At 53.9% G+C, this 20,111-nt stretch overlaps 6 protein-coding genes and 1 non-coding gene across 7 annotated transcripts; 4 read left to right on the top strand and 3 right to left on the bottom strand.

Annotated features, from left to right (window-relative positions):
* Window positions 1-304: 304 nt before the first annotated feature.
* BDY24DRAFT_t81 lies at window positions 305-377 on the bottom strand. The gene has a single exon. It is a non-coding gene; the product is annotated as a tRNA-Ala (tRNA).
* Window positions 378-640: 263 nt separating this feature from the next.
* On the top strand, window positions 641-2,074 carry BDY24DRAFT_395941 (uncharacterized protein). The gene is made up of 3 exons (XM_076641381.1): window positions 641-730; window positions 845-1,160; window positions 1,276-2,074. The coding sequence occupies exons 2-3, from the start codon at window positions 863-865 to the stop codon at window positions 2,019-2,021; spliced, it is 1,044 nt and encodes a 347-aa protein (XP_076494624.1). The 5' UTR covers window positions 641-730; window positions 845-862; the 3' UTR covers window positions 2,022-2,074.
* Window positions 2,075-2,679: 605 nt separating this feature from the next.
* BDY24DRAFT_395944 (amidase signature domain-containing protein) lies at window positions 2,680-5,456 on the bottom strand. The gene is made up of 12 exons (XM_076641382.1): window positions 5,178-5,456; window positions 4,913-5,088; window positions 4,709-4,850; window positions 4,538-4,649; window positions 4,467-4,474; window positions 4,297-4,389; window positions 4,016-4,166; window positions 3,764-3,942; window positions 3,568-3,663; window positions 3,346-3,497; window positions 2,987-3,258; window positions 2,680-2,910 (listed from the first exon to the last, which is right to left on the bottom strand). Exons 1-12 carry the CDS (start codon window positions 5,424-5,426, stop codon window positions 2,729-2,731), a joined length of 1,812 nt encoding a protein of 603 aa, XP_076494625.1. The 5' UTR covers window positions 5,427-5,456; the 3' UTR covers window positions 2,680-2,728.
* A 239-nt stretch (window positions 5,457-5,695) lies between these two features.
* On the top strand, window positions 5,696-9,068 carry BDY24DRAFT_395947 (serine carboxypeptidase S28-domain-containing protein). The gene is given in 15 exon segments (XM_076641383.1): window positions 5,696-5,900; window positions 6,386-6,632; window positions 6,766-6,986; window positions 7,091-7,194; window positions 7,272-7,312; window positions 7,395-7,504; window positions 7,612-7,867; window positions 7,953-8,020; window positions 8,038-8,041; window positions 8,179-8,200; window positions 8,279-8,296; window positions 8,387-8,454; window positions 8,528-8,642; window positions 8,726-8,812; window positions 8,901-9,068. 15 exon segments carry the CDS (start codon window positions 5,716-5,718, stop codon window positions 9,023-9,025), a joined length of 1,671 nt encoding a protein of 556 aa, XP_076494626.1. The 5' UTR covers window positions 5,696-5,715; the 3' UTR covers window positions 9,026-9,068.
* Window positions 9,069-9,377: 309 nt separating this feature from the next.
* On the top strand, window positions 9,378-12,565 carry BDY24DRAFT_131500 (SAP domain-containing protein). The gene is made up of 18 exons (XM_076636003.1): window positions 9,378-9,465; window positions 9,638-9,673; window positions 9,774-9,785; window positions 9,946-9,974; window positions 10,053-10,061; window positions 10,138-10,189; window positions 10,278-10,309; window positions 10,390-10,436; window positions 10,508-10,539; window positions 10,637-10,684; window positions 10,761-10,880; window positions 11,003-11,113; window positions 11,213-11,272; window positions 11,368-11,688; window positions 11,763-11,849; window positions 11,952-12,143; window positions 12,225-12,356; window positions 12,457-12,565. Exons 1-18 carry the CDS (start codon window positions 9,436-9,438, stop codon window positions 12,460-12,462), a joined length of 1,356 nt encoding a protein of 451 aa, XP_076494627.1. The 5' UTR covers window positions 9,378-9,435; the 3' UTR covers window positions 12,463-12,565.
* A 492-nt stretch (window positions 12,566-13,057) lies between these two features.
* BDY24DRAFT_131579 (uncharacterized protein) lies at window positions 13,058-15,369 on the top strand. The gene is made up of 8 exons (XM_076636005.1): window positions 13,058-13,093; window positions 13,181-13,281; window positions 13,376-14,374; window positions 14,463-14,490; window positions 14,568-14,836; window positions 14,918-14,927; window positions 15,024-15,137; window positions 15,225-15,369. The coding sequence occupies exons 2-8, from the start codon at window positions 13,232-13,234 to the stop codon at window positions 15,270-15,272; spliced, it is 1,518 nt and encodes a 505-aa protein (XP_076494628.1). The 5' UTR covers window positions 13,058-13,093; window positions 13,181-13,231; the 3' UTR covers window positions 15,273-15,369.
* A 145-nt stretch (window positions 15,370-15,514) lies between these two features.
* On the bottom strand, window positions 15,515-18,291 carry BDY24DRAFT_131565 (ATP-dependent RNA helicase eIF4A). The gene is made up of 8 exons (XM_076636004.1): window positions 17,845-18,291; window positions 17,527-17,722; window positions 16,890-17,357; window positions 16,661-16,784; window positions 16,401-16,559; window positions 16,160-16,310; window positions 15,935-16,076; window positions 15,515-15,857 (listed from the first exon to the last, which is right to left on the bottom strand). The coding sequence occupies exons 1-8, from the start codon at window positions 18,060-18,062 to the stop codon at window positions 15,837-15,839; spliced, it is 1,479 nt and encodes a 492-aa protein (XP_076494629.1). The 5' UTR covers window positions 18,063-18,291; the 3' UTR covers window positions 15,515-15,836.
* Between the last annotated feature and the right edge of the window lie 1,820 nt (window positions 18,292-20,111).

The raw sequence follows: 20,111 nt of genomic DNA on the forward strand, positions 1-20,111 counted from the left end.
TCACCTGAACCTTCATCTCTCTTCTTTCCTTCTCTCAAATCTTCTTTCTCTCCCACCCTGAGGACCCCCGAAGGACCAAAACGACACGCGTCGACCGCCTTCTCTTCCCCTGGATCGTTCAGCCATCTCGCCCTCCTCATCCTGGACCTTCCGTTGACTTTCACATCTTCGTCTGTCTGACTCGCAGTCTAGATATCTCTCGAGAACCAACTCGAAAAAATCGCACGAAGGCAAGAAGAAAGAGAATCAAACCCCTCGACCCCCCCCCCTCCTTCAAAACAGAGCTCTTCGGGAGCCAAAAAAATGGAGGCTGTAAGGATTGAACTCACGACCTTACACATGCTAAGCGTATGCTCTACCAACTGAGCTAAACCCCCAACTCAAATGACCAGAAAAACTGACAACTTTGGATGTTGATCGTCCCGCTCTTCCTGCTTAGATCCGGTGCTGAAGTTCTCGGGGACGGGTTGGTGTACGAAGAAACGGGAGTCAAAGGTTAGGTTGGCAGAAGAGAGGAGAGGTTATTAGGGAAGGGGTTTGGTACTTTGTGAGGTGGGGGACCCCAGAGTTTCCCGATCGATTCCCTTTTTGGAACGGTTCTGTTAGGGGAGGGGAAGGTGAGCTTCTCGTTCGACCTCCCTCCCTCTCTCCCTCCAGCTTCCAACGGTCACCTTCTCCTCAAACCCTCGAAGATACTCCTCTCGTTCAAGCGCTGCTCGTCGCATAGACAGTGAGTGCTCGTACCTTCCTCTCTAGCCAAAACCCAGCTTTCTGATGATCTTCTGTTCCCGTTTCCCAGCTGCCTTCCCTCTCGACGACGTCTCTTGCCCTCCTCCTCTCCTCCTCCTTCCCCTCTTCACAAATGGCCAGCAACCCACGAACCCTCCTCTCTCTACCCAACGAGACTCTATCCGAGATCCTCTCTTACGTTCTTTTTGAACCCAACGGACCCAATCGACCTGCAGCCCTGCTTGCTTGCTCCCTCCTTCATGAGGTTGGAACCCCTCTCCTCTTCCGATACGTTCGAGTGGCCACCTTCGCATCGTACCAAAGCATGCTCGGTTGGAAGGGGTTGTTGGTTCCTTCAGAGCGAGAAGGGAAGGGATATGGGAAATGGGTGAAGGAGCTGGAGCTGGATCGGTTGGACGAGCAGAAAGATGGTGAGCTCGACGTTCGACTCTTCCTCCCTCTTTCTTCAATCTCCCCTCGCCTCTTCGACCTTGATGGCGACTCGACGATTCCAATGCTGACCCACGCTCTCCTTCGTTCCCCTAGCCTGGTCTTCTACGACCAAACTTCTCGACCTCCCTTCCCTCCGAACGCTCGTCCTCTCCCATCGCTTGATCGAATCTTGGATCCTCGATCCTTCTGGTCCCCTCGCCTTCGAAGACAGCATCTCCGTCCCTCCTCCCAACTATCAATCGATATCCCAAGGCCGCCTAGAAGGTCTCTTTTCCCAATTCCCTTCCGTCACGACTCTCCGATACCTCGCCTCTCCAACTTCAACCTTCCCTCATCCGCCTTCCTCAGGACTCTGGAAAGATCATCGTCGCTCCAGCACACTCTCCCTCCTCGGAATCGTAACAGATCCTCTTATTCTCTCTCTCCCCAACCTTCGAACGATTCACATGGTTGGCGACCTCGTTCTGGATGATCCTCGACCCACGGAGAACAACCTCGTTCGAAACGTCGCCTTCTCCTCCCTCGATACGGTCGAAACGCTCATCGTCGAGTTCAGGAAGGATGCCGGATCGCAGTCGAGGGCGGACTCGATGTACGACTGTTTGCTTCGAGGGTCGAAGGACTTCGAGTGGGAGTCGCGGTGGAAGGGGTTGAAGAGGCTCGAGTTGAGGAGAGGTGAAGGAGGAGAAGGAGCGAAATTGATGGAGAAGAGGTTTAGGAAGATTTGGGAGACGGCTGGGAAGGCAGGTGGCAGAGGGAGAACTTCTTCAGAGAAGAGGTTGGGCGCGTTGGTCGTTTTTGTTGACGAGGACGGGACGGAGAGGAGGTTGGCAGACTGAGTTGGGACGGAGAGAGAGGGATGGACAAGCGCTTTTATCTTTAAACATGGGATAGGTACAACAATTTCGCGATCTGCATCGCTGGTGATGTTGAAGGCTGGCGAAAGAACGCGTCGTGACCGTCTCATTTCGACGTAAGCCCTCTTGCCTCAACAGCTTGCCCTCCTGAAGCCCGACAAGTAGATTCGTTATCACATATCTATAGATACAGATATAAATAGAGCCTGAGCTCAAGGTTGCTCTGTTCGCTCCTGGCTGTCCTTCCTCCGTCATGAATCCTTCCGAGATGAGAGCAGCTTTGAGGGTCGGTTTGCCATCGTAGATCTGCTTGGAGATGATCCAGTTGAGATTTCCTCGGTCGAGGGCAGCCAGCGTGGTTCTGTTGTGTTTCCCGAAGGTGAGAACGAAGGAGGAGGAAGAGGAAGACGAGGAGGGTGAGGGAGGAGGAAGAGCTGTTTTGGCGGGGGTTGAGGGACTTGGTTTCGAGTAAGGAGATTTGAGGGGAGTGCGCTTGATAGAGGAGGTGAGCTCTTGAGGCATAGTTCGGTGCTTTGGGTTTTGGGAGGGAAGGTGGATGGGTGTTGGTGGCGAGACAAAGAGGAGACTCCTTCTGACTTTCAGACTGTCGTCGATCCCTGCTGTTTTCCTCCCTGCGACACAGGCTCAAAATTGTAGATATTAACTCCGAAGATCGTCTAGGTAACTATTTAATCCCACCCGGAAGCAACCTCTACTCCCTTCCGAATCCTCTTCCAGCCTTCCTCTCGCCAAACTTGAGGACCTCCCACAGCGATCTCGTACGCTCGACCTACCTTCAGGAGCGTGTGCTCGTCCCACCTTCGAGCGACAAAACTGACTCCGAAAGGCATGTTTTCCAGCGGGTAGACGTCTGAGCGAAGTGACAGAAGGGGGAAAAGAGTTGATCAGCTTCGAGTTGAGTCGTCGCGTGTCGTCAATGAACGCACATTCCTCCTCGCTCCTCCTCCCCACGTTCTCTCCCTCTCCCCACCACCCAGCAGGAAGGGTAAGTCCAGGAAGGTTGAACGCCGCAGTCATCGCAGCCACTTTACCTCCTCCCTTCAACCCTCTCGCAGGATGAAACAACCCAGTGACGGCTGTGATGTTGAGCTCGTCCATGACCTTCTCGGGAGAGAATCGCTCCATCGCCGAGTACACGAGAGGGAAGTAGGTTTCGTTGACTGGCGTAGAGAGGGAGACGTTTGAAAGGGTGGTGAACCTGAAGAGGGAGAGAGAAAACGGTCGCATCGACGGGTCGAAGTCAGACGACAAAGATCGACGCGTTGAAGTCGAGGGAAAGACTCACAGTTGACCGCATGCCTCGTGTCCCATAGGAGACTCTTGTAGATTAGATACAATGAAATCTCGCAGGCTCTCCACGTTCCGAGCGTGTGGCGAGTAGAGGAGGGAGGAGAGGAAGTCGTCCGTCGCTTCTCTCTCAGTCCGTTCCCAGATCACCTGCGGAGGAAGATAAGGAGCTGATGAGCTAACTGAAGATCTGAGAGACTGTACGGATACAATGCCTTACCTTCCCAGCTTCAGCGCCCTCGTTCTCAGTCCATTCAGTCCAGGCGGTGAAGTTGTAAGGGAAGGGATCGACGATCTCCGCTCCAGCGTCTCGAAGCTGAAAATAACGAAGCAGACGAAAGAGGCCGGGGCGTCAGCTAAGTTCTCTATCAGTAAAGAAGTTCGGAGAGGCTAGGAAGAAGATCAAACGTACGTACAGTCTTGATCGTGGCAGCCAAAGCCTCGAAAGCAACTTCTGAAGTTGCACTCGAGTTCAAGAACCCTTCTCGCAGGACGCCGATACGTTTACCGACTAGTGAGTACTCATCCAATCCATAGAGGTAGCTTGGTAGCTGTGAGGGTTGCTGAGACGTCGCAGCGTCGAGGGGATCCGGACCTTTTGAAAAGGAGAGAAAGACGCGTCGCCATCAGCTTCCCCTTCCAGACGTCTTCGAAGAGCAACGACTCACCAGAAATGACGGATAGGGCAATGGCTGCCTCTCGAACACTCTTGACCATCGGGCCTGGCGTATCTCTCAAAGGACCGAGCGGGAAGATTCCTGCACGCGACGTGAGACCTGAGGTCGGACGAAGACCGACGATTCCGTTTCGATGAGACGGCTGGAAAGGAGAGTGAAAAACGTAGTCAGCAGGCTTTTAAACAAAATCAATTCCAGCCCGACTGAGAAGTCGATTCTGAATGGCGAGGAGGAGCTGAGGTGGAGGAAAAGGGAGCAGAAGATCAACTCACACACTCGATCGACCATCCAGTCTGGGTTCCGAAGTTCAAAGGAGCTAGAGAAAGGAAAGCAGCGACTCCTGCACCTCCACTCGAGCCACAGACCTGTTCGCACGAGGAGGAGAAGGAGGTCAGCTCGACGCGTCTCACAATCGATGGGCGAAAGGAACACGAGGACGAACATTCCCCCCTAGATAAAAGAAGGAGGGAAGTTCAGCTCAGTCAAAATTAAGGGTACATGTATGACACTCACACTCGTTGAAAGGCGAGAGCGTCTGTCCTCCCCTCGGGCTCCATCCCCAAGAAAGGTCGATGAACGACGTCGAATTTCGGAGGGCTGGGTCTCCTCCACAATTCGCGAAAACCTACAAGTTCAAAGTCAGAGAGCGCACGATGCCAGAGCAAGCCGAATCTGCGAACTCACATCCATGTTCGTTCTCCCCAGAATCACAGCTCCAGCTTCCTCGAGCTTTTTGACGAGGGTCGCAGAACGGCGAGAGAGAGAGCCGACGAGAGAGAACGAGCCAGCTGTCGAGTTGATCTCGGGATCGGCCTGAACGATATTGCTGGAGAAAGTGGTTGATCAACTTCTTATCTCAGAGCAAAATGCAGGGGCGACGGAGCGCACTCTTTGATCAAAACTGGCAGTCCCCACATCGTTCCCAAGTCGACCTCCGTTGATCCTCCTTCCTCCCTTGCTCTCTCGCGCACAAAATCTCGATCCCGTGCTTGTTCCACTGCATGAGGATTGAACTCGATGATGGATTGTAGCTGAGAGACGGAGTCGGCTCTCTTCCTGTAGGCCTGGAGGGGTTGGGTGAAGAGGGAGGGAGGGAGCAGGATGTGAGCTTGATCTCTTCGCGGTTGACTCCGTCGAGGCCTATTGAACGAACGAGGATGAGTTCTTCGGATGTGAAGAGCGAGCTTCTAAGTCCGTCTTGCAGCTCTTCTATGGATGCGTCGTTGAGGTCTGGGAGGTTCCTTAGGTGGGAGGAGGGAGGAGGGAAGGAGAGAGGAGATTGTTGAAGGGCGTCGCTGAAGAGGAGGGCTGAAGAGGAGAGGTTGGCAGGGGGAACGGCTTGGACGCGACTTGCTGCTCCGAGGAGAAGAGGAGCGAGAAGAAAGGAGAAAGAGAAGAGCATATTCTCTCTTTTGAGAAGGGAAAGGGTGGTGGGGGTTTGGGATCAACAAAGAAGGGAGGGAGGAGGAGTTGAAACGAGCTCGACCGAAGGCGGCGAGTTGCCTTGGAGACCAGCCCTTTCCCTAGTTTAGCTGGTTCCAAATCTTCATGAAAGTTTAGGTTTTCTGAGGCTGATACCTTTTGCACATTCATCCCGAGAAGAGTAGCGTCAGAGAAGAGACAAAGATCTGAAGAGCTCACGCGTTCATCCGAATCTCGATGTTCCCTTCTAACGACCACCATCTCCAAAGATGATCCTCTCTCTCCTTCTCGTCGCAGCAACAGCGGCTTCAGCGTCTCATCTTGGCTATCAAGAGGAAACGAATCTCCTTCGAGGAGGAATTCCTCAGGTCGGGCTCTTCAAGGCTTTGACCAAAGAAGCGATCGGGAACTTGGAGAGCGCTCAGCTCGATGAGTTTGTCGCTGGAGATCAAGGGTGAGTCTCTGAGTCTACTGGGGGGGCTTACAACTTGTTCGTAGGTGTAGAGATGGTGGGGAAGTCTCGAACAAGCGACAGAGGGCGTGGGAGGGGAGGAGGAAGAAGGTTAGAGGAGGAAGGAAGGAGGGAGGAGGTCGAGGTTGCTGTTCTTTCGAGCTCAACTTCGATCTTATCGGCCCTTCCTCGTCCATGTCTCTCATTTCGTTAGAATGGGGGACTTCAGAGAGCTTGGAAGTTAGTGCTTCAAGAATCGAGAAGGCCTACGAGATCAGAACGACGACCACGGGTGGGAGGACATGTCCGAGGCTCGATTCTGAGAGCTCGCATGGGTCTCTCCCTCCTCCTCCTGCACCCTTTGTCCCTTCTTTTAGAAAATCACGAAGGTCGCGATATAATTGTCGTGCCCCTAGCTCATTCCTCTCCGAGTTTCGCTTCGATCAAGCTCAAGCTGACTGCTGCTTTCCTTCCCTCTCTTCCTTCAGATCTCAACACCTCCTCTCCTCCTCCTCCTCTCCTCCCAAATGGAAAGCTCACTGCTTCCCTCAACCCATTACCCACTTCCCCACAACCGACCCTTCCATCACCAACGAGACGTTCTGTCAACGATACTGGTTCAACCCAGAACATTTCGTCGCCGGTGGGCCTGTGATCGTCCTAGACGGAGGAGAGACCAGCGGAGCGAACCGTCTTCCGTTCTTGGAGACTGGGATCTTGGACATTCTCGCTAGGGTGAGTTTGGGAAACCCCATCTTCTCCCTTATTTTCTGAGGAGAGAGGGAGAACCAGTTCGATCTTTTCTTCCTTCCGACGTCGCTGACCTCTCCTCTCCTTTCCTTTCCTCCCTCCTCCTCCCCCCTAACAGGCTACCAACGGTCTCCCCGTCGTCCTCGAACATCGATTCTACGGAGAGTCGTTCCCTTACTTCCCCAACCACAACCTCTCCACGGATTCACTCAGGTGGCTCAACAACGGCGAGGCACTGGAAGACTCAGCCGAGTTTATGCGAGGAGTCGAGTTTGAGGGATTCGAGGGCGTTGACCTTACGGCTGAGGGACCTACCAAATGGATCTACTACGGTGGCAGGTGAGTTTTGTTATTCTTCGGAGAGACAGCTGTCCGTTAGGATCGACTTGTCGGGAGGAGAAGGCCGCTGGATCTGACGCGTCGTTCCCCTTCCTCGTTCTCAGTTACGCTGGAGCTCGAGCAGCCCATATGAGGAAGCTCTACCCGGATCTTGTCTTCGGAGGAATCGCTTCCAGTGCCGTCACCCGAGCCGAGATCTTCTACAGCGGTGAGTCTTCTCACTTCAGCCTCACTTCCGCCGCTTGAACTTGAACTGACGGATCTTTCTCTCGTTCCTCGGTACAGACTACATGGATGCTATCAGGCAGTGGGCTCCTCAGGATTGCGTTGGTCGCTGTCTTCCCTTACACTCTCCCTACCTCGCGTCCCTGACGCCCTCTTTCTTCTTTTGCTCGACGCGTCCTCAAGATGCTAAACGTCCAAACCTCCGTTCTTATCGTCGACGCTCATCTCGACCACCCTCGGTTAGCCAAGAAGATCAAGAAGCTCTTCGGCCTCGAGGCTCTCGAAGACGACGAGTTCGTACGATTTCTCCCTTGCTGCCTCCCTCCTCTTCCTCTCCTCATCTCTCGTCGCATTGACTTGACCACCGTTCCTCTTCTTACCTTCCTTCCTTCCTCCTCAGCTTCGCCTCCGTCATTTCCTCTCCCCTCTCAGCATGGCAAGCTCGCAACTGGGACCCCAAAGTTGGATCCACCAAGTTCTTCGATTTCTGCGACGCGCTCGGAGCCGAGTCGAAGCTCGTCGGGAAGCACTCGAAGGAGAAGAGAGCTTGGGAAGTCTTGGAGAACTACGCGGGTTGGATCAAGAAGCATGAGATCAAGAAGTGCCCTGAGGATGGAACGGATGCGCTTGCGAAGGGGAAGATCGATATCGAGGAGGTGGGTCGACTCAATCGCGTCGAGTTCGTCTCTCCCTTTCCCTTCGATGCTGACCATACTTTCCGGTTGTTCTTCCATCTTTCAGTGCTTTGGAACTCATAACGATACCAAGTTCCAGGACATCTCGGCGGAGGCGAACCCTTGGAGAGCTTGGTGAGCTCAAGTTCTCAGATCGTTCTCGTCTCGTCTCGTCTCCTCACTCCTTCTCCTCCACCCTATTCAGGATCTTCCAAACGTATGTCAACGATCCGGTCTCGCTTCAGAGCGAGCTGTTCGACTGACGGTCCATGACTCTCGTTGTTCTTCGTCCGTTCCACAGCTGCACCGAATGGGGTTCGTTCGAGCTTTCATCTCGTCTTCAATGTCCTCAATAGTCCTTACTGATACACCGCATCTACGCCTCTATAACAGGATACTACCAAGGAGCTCGTTCGTCTCTCCTCTCCTCTCTCCTTGCCCTCCTCTCCTCAACCTTCCTCGACCGTCTCTGACTCCTCTCCTTTTCCTTCTTCCATCTAGCTCTGACCGGACCTCGAATCCTCTCGAACAGGATGACTCTCGAGTATACCCACAAGATCTGCCAGCAGGTCCGTCTCTTCCTCTCACTTTGCTCGGTCGACTCTCATCGAACTGACCTCTCGACTCTCCTTTCTTGTCCAGTCCTTCCCTCCCGGCCAGCACTTCCAAATTCCCACCTGGCCCAACATCTCGATCGTCAACGACCTTGGAGGATACGCTCTAGAGATGGATCGGCTCGCCTTCATCGATGGAGATTGCTCGTCCCTCTCTCTTTCTCTCCCTCGTCTCGTCGCGTCCAACTCGAGCTCACTCCTTTCCTCGTCCTTTTCTTCTTCCCAGCTGATCCCTGGCGTCCAGTAACTCCTCAATCCGACCACGCTGTCAAGCGAAACGATACCATTCTGCGTCCCGTCAAGCTTATCGAGGGTGAGCAGCGTTCCTCGAATCTTCCTTCGACACGACGCGACGTGAATCGAACTCGAAACTGACCTTCCTTTCTCGTTCACTTCCTCAGACGCAGTTCATCATTTCGACGAAAATGGCCTTGCTAACCCTCTGGAAGAACCTCCAAGGATTCAAAGGATCCATGCTGAGATCGTCGAGTTTGTGAGGAGCTGGTTGAGGGAGGAGGACGCGTAGAACGACCGGCGTAGAGAGAGCTGATGAGATGAGGGTTTCTACATTTGACTGCTTTCTTGAGCGCTAACGTTCTCTCATACTTTGGCTGATCCGAGAAATTTTACTCTTCCTTCGGGAGCAAAACATTCCTTCTCACCTTTCCTTTCCCCCTCTCTCCCTCTTTCGCCACTTCACCTCCAACCACCATCCCCCCTCCCCCTCCCTCCCTTCTTGCTTTCTTTGCGAAGATGTCCGACTTTGAATTCGACGATGACGATATGGGACCCGGACGAGGAAGGCAGTATGCGGATTACGAGTGAGTTCGTGTGCCACAAGGGAAGAGAAGGAGGAGCGAGACAGGAGGGAGGAGATGATGGAGAAGAGCTGACGGTTCGACCTTCTGTTCTGTTCCTTCAGACCTCACTTGGAGTATGCGAAGTCGAATCGAGCTGCCTGTAAAGGTGAGTAAGATCCCCGGACCAGAGAGTGCTGAAGAGAGGAAGACGAGAGAGCTGATGCAGTTCGAGTGGGATTAAAAAGGGGTGAAACCATGCAAGGCTCGTTTCTCTTTCCCTCGTCTCGTCTCGTTTTGTTTCGAGTTGAACTGATTTTGCGCTTTGGGATGGAAAACAGGGAACCAAGATTCCTCAGGGAGCTTTGAAGTTCGGGGTGAGTCCTCGAAGGAAAGTTGAAGCGGAAGAGAGGAGGGAGGGAAGAGAGTGGAGCTGACTTTGGGTCGCGTTTTCCTTTTGGTTCTGTGGGAGCGAAGCTTACGGTCATGGTGAGTCGAAGACGACGAACTGAGAGGGCGAAGGGAGGGTTCACTGCGAGAGGTGGTTGACTACGTGGATGGGTTGGAACGAGCGAGAATGGAGGGAGGGAAGATGGAGGAAAAGGGCGGAGATGAAGCTGACCTGAACTCTTCGTTTGGGTGGAAACAGTTCGGGCAGCATGAAGGGATCGTCTGGAGGTTCGTTCTATTCGCCTTCGTATCTTTCTGATGAGAGATAGCTGACTCTGTTGTTTGTGTGGGGGGTGGGAGGAACAGATGCTGGGGGTGAGCTCGACCTTCGCTGATCTCTTCCTCGAGCTCTCTTCGACTGACTCCACCTCCCTCCGCCTCTCTTCCTCAGATGCGTCACTCCTACTCAGATCGCCAACGCTATCGCCAACAAGGGAGACAACGTACGTTCGAAAGGATAACGACCGACAGAGGAACGAGTGCATGCTAATTAATCTCGCCTTCTCGTCGCGTCGATCTGAACGAATGCAGCCGGACGAGATCGATGGATACGATGCGCTCACGTTCGTTGCTCTTCGTTTCCTTTCGTCCCTCCTGGAATATTTAGGAGTGCTGATACTGCTTTGTGACCTCGCGGGAACAGGGAGGACGACAAGATTCGAGTCATCACCGCTTGGACGAAAGGGCACAGTGCGTCCATCAGCTGAGTCTCGTCGAGAGTCCACAGAGGCTGACGCTCGTTTCACTCTTTCGACATTCAGTCGATCCTGCCGACAAGTCTACTCGAACTCTCGTACGTTGCTCGCCTTTATCCCCGTTCTCCTTCTCTAAGTCGAAAACCAACTGACCTCCCTCGACTTCGTTCTTCGTCTGCGACGCGACGTGAACAGGGACCTCACGACCCTCTCGAAGATCTCTCTACTACCGATCTCAAGGAGGTTCGCCCAGCCTCCTCTTGTCAATTCCGCTCTTTTCCGGTGTCGAGATGGCCCTGACTTTCTTATCTTCGATCAGAAACTCGCCGCTGCCGGTCTCAAGAAGAGCGGAAAGAAGGACGAGCTCGTCGCCAGATTGAGAGAGGCCGAGGGAGCTGTTCCTCTTGTCGAGAAGCCCAAGAGAGGAAGGAAGAAGACGGTACGTGATTCGAGCTCTGTCTTCGAGTCAGGGAGATAGGTCGAGCAAGGCCGAGCAGGAACCGAGACGCGAAGGAAACGACCAACTGACGACCCGGCTTCCCGTCGGTTTGATCTCCCCAGGCCGCCGATTCTGCACTTGATGCTCAACCCGAAGCTTCTACTTCTGCCGCTGGAGGATCTCGAGCCAAGGCTGAGGACGATTCTGATACTGAGGACGACGAGATCGACGAGGTTCGTTTTGCTTCCTCCTTTCCCTCTTCTTCCTTTCCTTTCCTCCCCCGAGCTCGAGCTGATTTGCGATTTCTTCTTCCTTTCCTTTTCGTGGAGCAGCTCGACGAGGATCAACCCGAGTCATCTGCTGCTGCTTCGATGGACAACCGAGGAGTCAAGGTCCGTTGAGTCTCTGCTTCTCGATCCGACTTCGAACTCGAGAGAACTCACGCGTCGCCTCGCCCTTTTCCTCCTTCTCCCTTCCAAACCAACAGAGAGCCAACTCCGAACTCGCCAACGACAACGAAGAAGAAGTCGATCAACTCGCCAGATCTTCCCAACCTGCCGCTTCTACTCCCACCAAGAAGCAGAAGGTCTCCGCTTCGCAGGCCCCTCCTGATCCCTCCTCCTCCGCGGCGGCTGCTGCAGTCGTCAACGACGAAGACGACGACGCTCTCACCGAGGCAGACGAAGGAGACAACGTCGATGTCGCTTCATCGGTCGTCAAGAAGAAGACGAGAGTTCCCGCTCCGAAGAAGAAGGTTGCTGCTGCTAAGAAGGGGAAGGGAAAGGGGAAAGGGAAGGCTGAGGCTTCGGTTCGTTCGAGGTCTTCGTTTTTTCTTTTCTTCCGATCTCGCTAACGTTCTCTTCTGCTCTTTGAATCGAACAGGCCACCGCTGCTGCTGCTGCTTCCTCTCCAGTCCCTTCGGCTTCAGGAAACGAGGAGCAGTCGGAACCAGAGGACGAACAGGATCAGGTTCGTCGACGCGTCTCACTTTTCGTCCGGCTCCCGACCTCTCCTTCCACTTCCTCCCCCCCTCGCTCACTCCTCTCTTTCTTTTCCCTCTTTTATCTACAGACCGACCGACCCCGAACTCGAGCTCGAGCCGCTGCAGACATTCCTCCCAACGCGAAGAAGACTCGAGCCGCCAAAGCTCAAGCGAAGGCTACGAAGGCGAAGGCGAAACCTCAAGCTAAGGCTAAGGCGAAACCCAGGGCCAAGGCTGCTGCTACTGGTGGGACGAAGACGAAGAAGGCTGTTGCTGCTAAGGTGAGCAAGCTCGAAGAGAGGCGGAGGAGGAGAACGAACGAACGAAGAGCTGACTTGTTTTCGTTCTCGTTTCATCGATAGAAGACCAAGGCCGAAGCCAAAGCCAAACCTGCTGGGAAGAAGCAGCCCGAGGAGGTCTCGAGCTCGGAGGAGCAGAAGGAGGAGGTTGGGGAACGAGAGGGAGAGGGAGGAAGAGAGGAGTCGGCTGGGGAGGTGAGTTCGAAGATTTCGATTGTTGTTTCGTTCCTTCGTCTCGGGACGAGCTGACCCGAGCTACCTTCTCTTTCGACTGGCGTTTCGCTGGCTGGATCAGGTGTGAGCTTGCTATCCTTTTGGGTTCGTCGAGGAGGACAGAGGAGTGGGGAGGACGAACTTGCGGCCGTTGGAAGTCTATGCAGCTTTGCTTTTGGTTTCGATGAAGGGTACATTTTCTCTGCTCGTGACCTTGGCTTGTCGAAGAAAGAGAACTAGCAAGAGCAGCATTGGAAGAAGTCGAGTCGACCGACCTCGAGCTCGACGCAGGGAGGCAGGAAGGGGTGAAGCTCCTTCGCAGAAGTATCGACGCCAATTCTCTCGACGGCTCGACAGAGCAATGAGAGGCGATCCATATTTTGTGCTGTTTTCAATCGGTGATCTAACAGTACGCAATTCAGATACTAACCAGCGACGGGAGATCGAACCGAAGGAGGAGAGCGAGCTCGCCTTTATCTTCCTCCTTTATCCCTTCAACCATCACCATCACGTCGGTAGAACTCTGGCTTCACCAAAATTCATAGAGGTCTCAATCTACAGATTCTTGTCTAGAACCTTCATCTCGCATCCCTAGGACGAGAGGTCGACGTCAACTCCCCTCTTGATCAGCTTCTTCCCTCTCCTCCCTCTCCCCTTACCTTCCTCCTCAGTCGATTCGCCACATCTTCGCATATTTTCAACTCAACGAATCAGCTTCAGTGAGTACTGGGAACACCCTGGTACTTCGAAAAAAGCGTACATATGTTTCTGACGCTGCTCCATCCTTCGTTTCGTTCGATCTCCAGATCCACCCGTTCCTCTCCTCCCCACCTCGACCTCGACTTCCTTCCCCAACGATGCCTCTCTTCGCGCTTCCCTATGACGTTCTTTCGGACCTCATTCTCCCGTAGGTTTCTCTCTTTCGCCTCACGTTAATCTCTCTCGATAAAAAGATCACTCACGCTTCGGCCTCGTCCGTTTCGATTCGACCTCAACATCAGACTCCTCCCTCCTCCTACCCTCGTTTCCTTCTCCCTCACCAGCAAGGCCGGCCACGCCCTCGTCTACTCCGAGGAGGACTCCCCTCGACTCTGGCGTCAAGTCTACCTCCGATCTTTTGATCCTCCTCCCTCAACACTCGAGAGCTACGAATGGAAGCGCGAGGTCCAGAGTCGATGGAGAGCGTCGACCGATATTCGCCTCCTCGACGACGCTCTCGGGAATCCTGGAATAGCGAGGTTCCCGAAGTATCTAGGGGGCGAAGAGAGAAACTGGGAGGAGATTCTGGCACGAGTTGTAGGAGAGCCGAGTGCTGAGAGCTGGATTTCGACCTTCGACTCGTTGCCTCCCCTCTCCCTCGACGAATCCCTACCCGCACCCACCCTCACCCTCGAATACCTCACGGACCTCCTTCCTTACATAATTTCAACCTTACTCCCTAGCCTCGAAGCCCAAACTGCCCTCCTCGCTCAGCAGCGTCCACCTCCACCTCCTCGCACCTCCGTTCGACCGACGCGTTCCCCGTCCTACACCTACGCCGTCGAATCGCCAGCAGGTCCAATCGAGTACTCCCCAACCCATCTCCCAACTCTCTCTCACCTTCTTACCCTCCTCCCTCCTCCCTCCTCCTCCCTTTCAACCTCGTATCGCTCCCTCTGCCGAGGTCTGATCTACTCGTTCCGAACGCACGGTCGAAGGACGGGCTTCGGTCCCTTCCTCCCTCGAGTGGACTATCCGGACGTCGGGAAGGCGGGAGGATGGAAGATAGATTGGCGGTTGGTTCGAAGCATCTACCATTCCGTCGGAGAGAACGTGAGGGAGTGGGAAACGGGGAGAGGACAGATGATCGATTCGGACGACGACGAAGAAGAGTTCCGCCAGGTTGGGGTTCCGAGAGAAGTTGGAGATGTCAGGCCTGCGTTTGACCGTGGGAGAGAGGTGGGCGAAGAGTGGGATTGGGCTGGGGTCGAAGGAAGATGGACGAGGATCGTTTGCTTTATGTTCGTTCGTCTTTGCTTTCTCTTTCTTCGTTCTCCCTTCCTTCTCTTTTAGAAGAGTGCTCTGACAATCCTTCTTTCGATACAAAAGGGACTACGTCGATCTCTTCGCTTTCAACGTTCGTTTTACGAACCCATACTCTTATGGTCGACGCGTCGCTGATTCCGTGCTGGACTGCTCGTTTCTGTCTCGCAGTTCCTCCCCGCTCAATTCGCCCCCAACCTCAACCCATCATCCGAAGTCACTCTTCCCGCTACCTACTTTGATGAATACACCGAAGCGACACGGATTCTCCGGATGAAGCTCTCGATCTCCCACTACGTCGCCTCCTCCTCCCCTCAACGTCCTCCCGTCATTCACTTCACCGGAGTCATGGTCGACGCGACTGGAGAACAGGTCATCCATCATCAAGGAGGATCAGAGTTGACGGGTTCTGCTGAAATGATGGACGAGGGTGCTGTGAGGTGAGTTGATTCAAACTCGTCCTTCGACGCGTCGACTTCGAAGTTAACTGACGCTCGGTTTCGTTTCCGTCTCGTTCACAGATGGAGATTCGTTCGTCCTCGATCCCTTTCACATATCTCCCTGCTTCATATCTTCAACACTGACCTCGTCTTCGCTCTTTTGTCCCCTCTCTTTCTTCTCTTTCAGCTCTCCCACCGATCAGGCTCGCCTCTCTGGTCCTCCGAAGCCGTTCAGCCTTTCGGACCTCGCTCTCGACGAGGCCTCTTTGGACTCTGGACGGGTGTGCATCATGAAGAGCAGGTCGGTTCTCCCTCGTCCTTCTTTCGAGCTCTGAGTCGAACGCGTCGCTGATCATTTCCACTTTTTCCCGTTTCGTTTGACGTGAAGGATCCCATCGGTCCCTTCTGGATGTGGAAGGACGAGATCCAAGCCTGAGGGTTTCAAACCCTTTCTATTTTAGTTGTACTCTGTAGATCGTCCTCCCTTCTCCCTCGTTGTACCTCTCGCTTTTCTCTGTCTCCTTCTTCTCGTCTCTCGCTTTTCTCCATCTCTCTATCAAACTCGCCCCAAGAACGTAGTGAAAAGAAAAGATAAACGTTCCCGCCATTCCCATAAAGCCATTTCGTTCGTTAAGAAGGAAAGGAAGGCAAGATAAGGTAAAACAAGAGATCGCAGCGATGTGGGAGACACAACTTAAAGAGGGAGAACCAAAGGGGAACACTAAGAAGAAAGAACAAGCAAGAAAATTGAGAGATCGAATCTATCGAGAGACTATGTAAAGAAGAGGGGGAGAGAGAGGTCCGTCGAAGAGGAGGGGGTGGTTGGTGGCGGTTGAGAGAGAAAATCGACGTGGGGTCCTGCGAGCGCTGAGCAGGTGTGATGGGAGGGAACGAGATGAACGACGAAGGCAGGTTTTGTGGGCGAGGCGATTTGGGAAGAGATGAGAGTTGAGGTTGGAGATGAGGAAGAAAGCGAGCGGGGGGGAGGAGGGTTGGACGCTTAGATGAGGTCGGCGACGTTCTGTTGCGAGTGAGAAGAAGGAAGGTCAGCTTGGTGCGACGAAAAATCAAGGAGAGTAGTGGGAGACGTGAACGAACAAGGGGCATCTCGTCGACCTGGGTGTTGTAGAACTTCTCGAGCTCTCGGAGCATGGGGACGTCCTCGGTGGTGACGAAGTTGATCGCGACTCCCTTTCGACCGAATCGTCCTCCTCGTCCGATCCTGTGGATGTAGTTCTCCCTGAGAAGCAGAAGAAACGAAGTAAGATGGTCAGTAAATCGTTCGTGAGATGAGAGGGAGGAGGAGAGAGACGTAAGACTCACTTGGAGGTGGGGAGATCGTAGTTGATGACAAGGGAAACCTGCTGGACATCGATTCCTCGGGCAAGGAGATCGGTGGCGATCAAGACTCGGGAAGATCCAGATCGGAACTCCTTCATGATGACCTCTCGCTCGGACTGCTGCATCTCTCCGTCTGAAGGAAGCGAAGCGAAAAGGAGAAATCGTCGTCAGTTCACGAGGTCGAAGAACGAACGCGACTCGAGAACGAAGGGATGAGACTCACGCATAGCGGAGACGGTGAACTCCCTGGCGGTGAGCTTCTCAGTGAGCCAGTCGACCTTTCTCTTGGTGTTGCAGAAGATGACGGCCTGGGTGATGGTGACGGTCTCGTAGAGATCGGAAAGGGTATCGAGCTTCCAGTCCTCCTTCTCGACGGCAATGTCTGTGATTCGAGGAAAGATGCAGAAGAGCCAAGTCAGTACACCGTTCCAAACAGGAACGAGCAGTCGAGAAACGACAAGACGAGAGAAAGAAAGCACTCACAGAACTGTCGGATACCCTCGAGGGTAAGCTCGTCCTTCTTGACGAGAATTCGGATGGGGTCTCGCATGAACTTCTTGGTGACCTCGAGGACCTCCTGGGGCATGGTAGCCGAAAGAAGGATGACCTGAGAGACGAAGAGGAAGGGGAAAGGTCAGCGTTCGAGCTCAGAACGAGAGTTCGAAGCGTCTTTTCTCGAGCGAGGAAACTGGGTGGAGCGTTCGACACGTACCTGAGTCTCCTGGGGAAGAAGCTGGAAGGTATCGTAGATGTTCTCCCTGAATCCTCGTCCGAGCATCTCATCGGCCTCGTCGAGACAGAACATCTTGACGTGGTCGGTCTTGAGGGCTCGTCGGTTGATCACTGAAGGAGGACAAAGAAGGCAAGAAGTCAACAACTGCATTCCTTTTCGATCGGTTGCCGATACGTTCGAGCTCTCTCTCGAGCAGAGTGGGAAGGGGTGGAGGGAAGGAAGGAAGAAGGACGAACTGTCGAAGACTCGTCCGGGAGTTCCAACGATAACGTGAGGTCCCTCAGCGAGCTTGGCCATGTCCTCTCGGACGTTGACTCCTCCGATACAGGCGTGGCAGTCGATGGACATGTAGTCTCCGAGGGCGATGACGACCTTCTGGATCTGCTGGGCGAGCTCTCGGGTAGGAGCAAGGATCAAAGCCTGGGGAGACTTGATGGAGACGTCGATCTGGAGAGGACGGGACGAACGAAGAGGAAAGCAGGTAGCATCAGTACGAGAATCTAACGGCGGATGATGCCAGATAGAGAGGTGGGCGAAGCGAATGGGAGGTGTGGAGGGTGCGAGGAGGTCGAGGAGGGAGGTGGGAGGTCGAGGAGGGAAGGGAACGAGGACGCACCTTCTGCAAGATGGAGATGGAGAAGGTGGCGGTCTTTCCAGTTCCGGACTGAGCCTGGGCGATGACATCGTGTCCCTTAACGACGGGGATGATGGCTCGCTGCTGGATAGCAGAAGGTCGCTCGAAACCGTAGGCGTAAACTCCTCGGAGAAGCTCGGGCTTGAGCTCCATGTTGTCGAAGCTGTAGAGGGCGGGACGCGACGAGAAAGAAGGAAAAAGGTTGCATGATGTCAGCTCGATGGAGAGCTCGAGATTGGTGTCGAAGAAAGAGCTGAGAAAGGTGGGAGGGGAGGTGGGGAAGAGAGGAAAGAAACGTACTTGTCGACAACCTGGTCCCAGTTGGACTCGATAACTTCTCCTTCGAGCTCGAGGTTAGTGTCACTGAAAGAAACGATCAAAAAGGGATACAAAGTCAGCTTTACGTTCATGAGAAGCGCAGGATCGTCATCCGGAAGTGTGTATTTTTTTGTTGTGGTGGCGACAAAGGGAGGGCGGAGGAAGGGAGAAGAAAGGAACGAGAGAAAAACCGAGGTCATCAAGGTCGCTCTTCGCCTGCTTCCCTCCCTCCTCTACCCCTCCCTTCAAACCCCATCCAAATCTAGTTTCCATCCAAGACCTGCAGTCTCCCCTCTCCTCCCTCTGAGCGTTCCAACGAGCTTCCTAGCCCTCGAAGAGCGCTCGTTTCGTCCACTTCTTCCGCCGACCTCGCGCGCCTTGTTCTCCCTCTTCCCTCCCTCCCTCCCTCTCTGCCGTTGCCTTCCTTCTTGGAAGATCTACTCACGCCATGATGTGTAGTAGTTTTGCTAGTTGGTATCTGTCGCTTCCTGTGGAATCGACGGACGTAAAAGTGAAGGGAGGAGGGGGGAGGGAGGGAAGAGACGGTGGGGGGTGGGAGGGAAAAGAGGGAAGGGTAGGGTAGAATTTCAAGCTGGCCCGCTGCGGCCAACCTCACCCTTCCGTTTTTCGGGGGAATTTTCGCATGTAGACGAAGAGAGAAGACTGTACGCTCTCGAAAGAGATAGACTTTCTCAGGGGTGAAAATTTCGCCGGGAAACGAAGGAGAGGGGAGGGAAGGAAGGGAGGTCGAGCTCGCGCCCTCCTCCCAACTACTCCCTTAGAACCCACCAGCACTCGCTCGAAGCTCCCGAACTTTTTCCAATAGCAAGAGAACCTGATCGGTAAGCAAGGCCAGAACACATGAGCTCGTGCGGTCGTACTTGCTCAGAGATCTGCTCAGAGTAGCGGTAGCAGCTCGCTCACAACGAGAAGAACGCTCGAGCTCATCGACCCTCCGACGCGCTTCTCCTCCTCCTGTTCTTCTTCTTCTCGGAACTCACGCTCGAAGTTGTCCTTACGAGTCTACAGTACGTGCGAATATTGACTCGTCTCCGAAATTCCACTTCTTCTTCCTTCGGCTCTCCCAGTTCTCGACTCCCCGCCCTCGAAATTCAAGGAGACGGAGGAAATCTGAACTTGCCACACTTCTGAACCTGCCTACTATACCAAAGAAGTTTTGGAGATGATGTTTTCTCAGCTCACTTTATGGGACATATGAGGGCGACTCTTTCAGAACCTTCGTTCGCCGAGTGTCGAACGCGCGCGTCGAAACCGCTTTGACTTGGACTCGTCGTTGACGGCTGCCTGGTTGACAATCTCTACCAGATTCCGAACAGAAGTGCAAACTTCAGAGGTACACATCAAAAAACCTTCTGGCGTCTCTTTTTTTTTTCGTTCTTCCTCCGTTAGTGAGACTCTTCAGCACGTCCCTCGTCGACGATCAGCCCTCCCTGCCCCATCCTCTCGTTCAACCGCGATAAACACAACGCGTCTCCCCCTCTCCCAGCTCGGTCTTTCCTGCAAAGAATCTGGAGTCCTCGATCAACTCTTTTTCCCCTGAGAATTCGCCAGCTCTCAAGATTTCGAACTGCGAACAGCTTCCGACCTCAACCATCACCGCCCTCTCTCCCTCCTCTTCTTCTTTCTTTCTCCTCCCAAGAGAAACAGGTTTTCAACCCAATCCACAACATCCCACACTCCTTGCGATTCTCAAAACATGTCCTCTCCTCGTCGTCCAATCACTCTTCTCACCTCCGCTCCAATCAACGATTTACCTCTCTCCCCACCCTCCTCCTCTTCCTCCTCTTCAACCGACTTCCGGTCGCATCAACAGCAGTACCAACACCAACATCAGCTCAAACTTCAACTCACACCTCCTACACCTACCACTCCTCATTCCTCCTGGTCTAGGTCTCCCTCCTCCCCCTCGTCGCCCTCAAACAATCAACTAATTCGACGGACCCTCCCTTTCCTCAGCAACAGCGTTCATCGACTCCGATCTCTCCTCTCTTCTTCCCTTCGCCGCCTTTCATCAAGAAGCGAAGAGGGCAAGGACGAGTACGATGAGGACGACGACGGAGGGATCCTGCCGTCTCATTCCCCATTGCAGGGAGCGCACAGGCCGTCCGAGCTCAGGAGGAGAGCAGGAGGAGGGAGGAGCGGTCTGAGACTTGTGACGACGTTGGTGTTCTGGGGTTGTTTTCTGTTCTGGGCGACGGCTTTGATGGGTGAGTGAACTGATAGAGAGA

The sequence above is a fragment of the Mrakia frigida genome (genome assembly GCF_051309035.1).
Source record: "Mrakia frigida strain ATCC 22029 unplaced genomic scaffold BDY24scaffold_25, whole genome shotgun sequence".
Classification (NCBI taxonomy): domain Eukaryota; kingdom Fungi; phylum Basidiomycota; class Tremellomycetes; order Cystofilobasidiales; family Mrakiaceae; genus Mrakia; species Mrakia frigida.